Genomic DNA, 6,208 nt, shown 5'->3' with positions numbered 1-6,208 from the left:
TCCGGGTGGCTGGTCTCAGACGATCCCACAGGTGAAGAAGTCAGATGTGGAGGTCCTGGGCTGGCGTGGTTACATGTGGTCTGCGGTTGTGAGGCCGGTTGGACGTACTGACAAATTCTCTAAAATGACGTTGGAGGCGGCGTATGGTAGAGAAATGAACATTCAATTATCTGGCAACAGCTATAGGTGGACATTCCTGCAGTCAGCATGCCAATTGAACACTCCCTCAAAACGAGACATCTGTGGCAAAACAGCGCATTTTAGAGTGGCCTTTTACTGTCCTCAGCACAGACTGTGTAATGATCATGCTGTTTAATCAGCTTCTTGATATGCTACACCTGGATGGATTATCTTGGCAAATAAAAAATGCTCACTAAAAAGGATTTGAGAGAAATAAGCTTTTGTGCATATGGAACATTTCTGGGATCTTTTATTTCAGCCCATGAAACATGGGACCAACACTTTACATGTTGCATTTATATTTTTGTTCAGTATACATATTTAATACAAAAAGGCGAAAATGGCTTAATGCAAGTCCTTATTTTCAGGGAGGGTACAAAAAAGAAATGTACTTGATCAAACAAAAAGTTGTAATAAAAACTCTGGCCTAAAATGGCCATTACAGTAAAAAATGGCAACACACAGGGAGGGCATCATTGGTAGCGGTTGTTGTAAGAGAATATGGAATAGAAAAACAGGCGAGTAACTTGATGGATGAGGAGGATATGTGGGCGAGTCAGTCAGTCTGCATATCCCATGCTGCCGTAGGGCTGGATTGTGCCACACAACAGAAATAAAATCGAAATAAGAGAAGTTCGCCACAGGGCTTCTTCGATGCGGCAGAGAAAGGGAGGGGGATATATGACACTAGGTATCGTAGCCTAGTGGCGGAAGCTACATGTGATGGTCAGTCCAGTAGTATGCAGTGCATTATATCCTGTAGAGGGGAGGGGGGGGTGAGTAGTAGTAGCAGGGTTGCGGGGTGGGGGGACGCTGATGAGCTCAATAAGGGCGTCCATGTTTGAACCTGTCGATGTGGAATGTGAGTTTGAGGGCAGGCCCGAGCTTCAAGCCCATGTATTTCATCATCATGTCGCTGCGTAGTAACAGGAGGGCTTTGCCATCAATCTCCTGCAACACATAGGAGTGGGATAACATTTTAATTTGCTATGGAGGTTATAAACTCAACAAAACACTTAAGAATAAAAAACTCCTTCCACTAAAAACAATGGCATAACATACAGTGCAATCGGAATGTATTCACACCCCTTGACTTTTTCCACGTTACAGCCTTACTCTAGAAGGGATTAAATGATTTTTTCCCTCATCAATCTACACACAATACCCCATAATGACAAAGCGAAAACAGCTTTTATAAATGTTTGCAAATTTATAAAAAATAAAAACTGAAATACCTTATTTACATAAGTATTTAGACCCTTTGCTATGACACTCAAAATTGAGCTCAGGTGCATCCTGTTTCCATTGATCATCCTTGAGATGTTTCTACAACTTCATTGGAGTCCACCTGTGGTAAATTCAATTGATTGGACATGATTTGGAAAGGCACACACCTGTCTATATAAGGTCCCACAGTTGACAGTGCATGTCAGAGCAAAAACCAAGCCACGAGGTCAAAGGAATTGTCCATAGAGCTCCAAGACAGGATTGTGTCAAGGCACAGATCTGGGAACGATTACCCAAAAAATTCTGCAGCATGAAGGTCCCCAAGAACACAGTGGCCTCCATCCTTCTTAAATAAAATAAGTTTGGAACTACCAAGACTCAGGAGTGGCTTCGGGACAAGTCTCTGGATGTCCTTGACTGGCCCTGCGAGAGCCCAGACTTGAACCCAATCGAACATCTCTGGAGAGACCTGAAAATAGCTGTGCAGCGACGCTCCCCATCCAACCTGACAGAGCTTGAGAGGATCTGCAGAGAAGAATGGGAGAAACTCCCTAAATACAGGTGTGCCAAGCTTGTAGCGTCATACCCAAAAAGACTTGAGTACTGAGTAAAGGGTCTGAATACTTATGTAAATATCAGTCATAAAAATAAAAATAGATGCTAAATGTTAATAAAAACTTGTTTTTGATTTGTCATTATGGAGTATTGTGTGTAGCTTGATGAGAGGGAAAAAATGATTTAATACATTTTAGAATAAGGCTGTAACGTCACAAAATGTGGAAAAAGTCAAGGGGATGAATACTTTCCGAATGCACTGTAAATGACATGTACATAGAGATGCAATAGGATACTACTGTTCTATTCAATTCTGTAGATACATACGTGTTTTCTGAAGAGATCTGCGTGGGGGGCCAGTAGGGGGTCTATGTCTCTGATGAACTGCATGACGTCCTCTACCGTCCACAGGTTGGGGTCCTGGCCACTGGGCCGGGGGCTCTCTCTGAAACGCTCAGAGCCTGTGTCGGATGGCGGGTCAGAGTAGAGATACAGAGGAACATTAGTCACCAATCGCAAGTGGGTTTTGTTATTATGGAATGACGAGCAACTCCATCTAAAGTGTTGCCGTAAAGCCATACACAATCCATAAATTAGCTTGGCTAAAAATGAAAACAAATTTTTGCCTTTAATGACATGCACTGCATTAAAGATGATCCCCTACCTGAAGAGTTGAGATGTAGCAACTTGGTGGGGAACCGCAGGCCCAGAGGCTGCCCTGTCAAGCCCGGGGACAGGGGGCTCTTCTTTAAGTGCTCCGACCCCCCTACACCATTCTCCATGAGGAAGGGCTCACCTGGAACAACATGGAGGAGAGTCAATGACAAGGCCCAAGTGACACACCTGTAGCCTGTAGTTTAACTGTAGTCAAAAAGTTTGCTTAGTGGGACATTACTGGCTACACCTAGGGCTGTTGCGGTGACTGTATTACCGCTACACCGGCAGTCTTGAGGTCTGACCGCAGTAAAATTCCATGCGACTGTTAAGTCTTGGTAATCTCTTATGTCCTAATGGCCTGGTACTCAGGGCCCTATTGTCCCTCTAACCACTCTGACATCAATGCAAATTATATCGAAAATCACATCAAACACTTACTATCAAAACAGTATTGTACTTTTAAAACTCACCTCACTGTGATGATCAATTTGAAGAAAGAAGTTCAACAGCAGGTTGAAACTGAGTGTAAAACATTGTTGATGTGGATGTTGTTTCAAAGCCTAACATAACAAAATGGACAGCGCTTCTAAGGTGATGATTCATTCAAAACACCAATACGCATTTTAGAGCTTATGCATATGAATTAGTTTATGAGCCCAAGCCCGAAAAATACCGTAATTAAAATGATGATTGTGCCGTTACACAATACATTGCCTACCACATATTACACATGGCAAAAAAACATTTTAAAAAACGTATTTAAGATGTCTTTGGTACGTAATTGGTCTAGCCTATACAAATTTGAGTAATCGCCTTTGAGTGTGGACTGTATTATTATGCATACTCCAAAATGTCTATCGACGAGTCTGGGAGAGAATATATAGCCCTAGGCGATGCTGAGGGTTGTGCAGGGCTGTTTACAGATAAGCCTACAATTATTGTGAATTTGTATTTGATTTTGATTATCCAGTTAATAGGGAATTTTTATATTTTCATAACTAATTGGGTGACATTACCTTTCGCTATACAGACTACCTCACCACCATGCGTTTCCACATCCTCCCTCTCTCCTTTATTCCTTTCTAGAGCGTGTTTAGTGAAATATGTTTTGTTGTGAAAACATGTCACCATCAATGTTCCCAAACAGATTTTGCTTGCCTCTGCTATAAAACTGAAGTAGCCTACCAGGCACATTCTGTTCTTCTGAAATACATTTTCTTCATATCATGTTTCTTTAGACCTAACTAAAATAAATAATGGATTTTTTGTGATGGTGTATTTTAAATTGAATATACACCATCACAATAAATCCATTATAGTCAGGTCTAAAGAAACATTATGATTTGAAGAAAATATATTTCAGAAGAACAGAAAATGAGTTGGCCTACTGTATGTTATCTGGCTATTCTCCATGCCATAGGCTGTAGGCTTGTTCACTTAGCTGACAAGATACAAGCTGCTGATGCGCGAGCCTTCGGAACATCTACATTTTTAAAATGTAGATGTTCCAAAGGCTCACTCATCAGCAGCTTGTATGCAGCTTGTATTTGTGGAGGCCTAGCTGGAGATGCTAAACGTGTTTATGTTAATTAACGGTCAACTATCGTGAGACCGGAAGACTTTTGCATTACAAAAACTGGCTGACCTCCACAGTCCTAGCTACACCCTAAAATAAGAGTTTTTGTTTGTACACAAATGTTTTCCATTTGTTTGTCCCATTAGAGGTGCATGTTTCTATTTTTATCAATCAAGTTATTTTAAATGAAGCGTTAAGGATTTCCTAAGGAGCTGTACCTTCCGAGGAGAGGCAGAGGTTTTTGGCCAGCTTGTGGGGGAGGGGGCTGTAGTACGATTCTTGAAGGAACCGCTTGGAGCCTCTTCCTGGACCCGTTGTGAGGCCCTCCCTAAAACTTCTCCTTTCTGGAGGGAGTCGTATCAGAAAAGAGAAACAGTGAGGAGTGAAAAGTAAATACATACATACTTGACTCAAATCGACACTGTTACAATGTTGAAAAGGCCAAAAAGAAAGACAACCCTTTTCTGTCCTGAATCAACAGAAAAGCCAAGGTTATGCCCCAGTAGTACAGTGTGTATGTATGTATGTATGTATGTATGTATGTATGTGTGTATGTGTATGTGTATGTGTGTGTGTGTGTGTGTGTGTGTGTGTGTGTGTGTGTGTGCTGACCTGGGTAGGCGTGGCTGTCGTAATGCAGGCCCCCTCTGGGGATGGGCTGGCTCCCAAACAGAGGGTCACAGTAGAGGTTGTGACAAAGTTTCTCCAGGAAGTGCAGGACGTGCGTGACGCTGTTGACCGTGGGCAGGGTGAGGGTATGGTGCTGCTGGTCAAAGTGGGCTGCATGGGACACAGAGGGTAAGGGTTAGGCTCAGACAGCCAATACTGTTCCTCACATTTAGTAGCAATGCCAAGTGAATAGGAGATATAGAGCTTTGGTTTGATCAATTTCAGGAACAAAAGGATCTACCGGTCTGTTTTAACAACTGGTTCTGATGTAGTGCACAGGGAGGCTTGAAATAAATGAAGGAAACATCATATTTTTTAAGGAAATGCAAAGACTATTTGATTATCGCTATAACTAAACTTCTAATAAAGTGTATAGAGAAAATAGCCCAGACAGAAAGCAGGTACCAGTCCCAGACCTTACCTGATATGACCTCTCCTCCATGACCTGGCTTGAGGCAGGAGAAGACAGAGCTCTGGTTGTGGGCACAGTCCACACAGGCCTGGACACACTGCTGTAGCACCGAGGAAGCCCGGCCTGGACCAAAGTGGTCGGGCAGCTGCTGCACCCGCCGCCCATCCAAGTGGGGTCCCACCTTCCCATACTTGTTCAGGTATACACACACTGTGGGACACGTAGGTAGATGCAGGCAGTCACGGACACAAACACAGAGGCATCAAACATTCAGCATGTATACCACTCCGGCTGAAAAAGGCAGATTCGACTTCATGCTCCAAACATATTTAACAAATACTACATTTTCATCAATAATTGACTCATAAGGATGTCCGAGGGCATACAAGTATTCAGAATAAAAGTTGCATTGCGCTCCACAGAAATCCATATGAGTAATAATTGCACTGACGAAGTACTACTTTGTGTGTTTGTACCTGTGGCAGCATGCAAGGCGGCGCTGGGGATGGTGGCGTTGTCCAGGGGCACTGTGCTGGTGTCTGGCTCTGGCATACTGCTGTTGGGGGAAACGGGCACGGGGTTGGGCACCACCCGCTGTTTTCTCTGTTCACACAGACACACACACACATATACACAATGTTTAGTGGGGTGGTATGCGCTCATCCATAAAAACATTTAAAAAATGATAATTGTGTGTGTGTTTGGTTACCTTGCTGCCGGGCTTGGGCCCTCTCTTTTTGGGGATCTTGATAGACTCCACTTGTCCCTCCTGCAATGCCATCCTCTGGGCCCAGTTGGCTGGCAGCCTCCCTCTGGGCCGGGACACGGGTCGCCCTGGGCCTGCCATGGCACCCTCCAGCCAGCCTTCTCTCTTCGCCCAGCCCAACTAAACACAGAGGAGGAGTGAGAGGACACTGTTAGGGTTAAGTCAA

General features: G+C 43.7%; 1 protein-coding gene across 5 annotated transcripts in view; it reads right to left on the bottom strand.

Annotated features, from left to right (window-relative positions):
- Window positions 1–400: 400 nt before the first annotated feature.
- Window positions 401–6,208, bottom strand: part of LOC120048245 (polycomb protein SCMH1-like) — a 55,856-nt gene continuing 50,048 nt past the window's right edge. For all 5 annotated transcript variants that reach the window (XM_038994053.1, XM_038994055.1, XM_038994054.1 and 2 more), the window contains 8 exons: window positions 5,986–6,162; window positions 5,753–5,879; window positions 5,286–5,486; window positions 4,808–4,975; window positions 4,414–4,539; window positions 2,627–2,758; window positions 2,290–2,423; window positions 401–1,131 (listed from right to left, as the gene is read on the bottom strand). In XM_038994053.1, the coding sequence (XP_038849981.1) occupies window positions 1,003–1,131; window positions 2,290–2,423; window positions 2,627–2,758; window positions 4,414–4,539; window positions 4,808–4,975; window positions 5,286–5,486; window positions 5,753–5,879; window positions 5,986–6,162 (1,194 nt within the window). In that variant the 3' untranslated portion in view covers window positions 401–1,002. The remainder of the gene's footprint in view (window positions 1,132–2,289; window positions 2,424–2,626; window positions 2,759–4,413; window positions 4,540–4,807; window positions 4,976–5,285; window positions 5,487–5,752; window positions 5,880–5,985; window positions 6,163–6,208) is intronic.

This window comes from Salvelinus namaycush, chromosome 5 (assembly GCF_016432855.1).
Source record: "Salvelinus namaycush isolate Seneca chromosome 5, SaNama_1.0, whole genome shotgun sequence".
NCBI classification, from domain to species: domain Eukaryota; kingdom Metazoa; phylum Chordata; class Actinopteri; order Salmoniformes; family Salmonidae; genus Salvelinus; species Salvelinus namaycush.
This window is presented reverse-complemented; position numbering and strand designations above follow the sequence as displayed.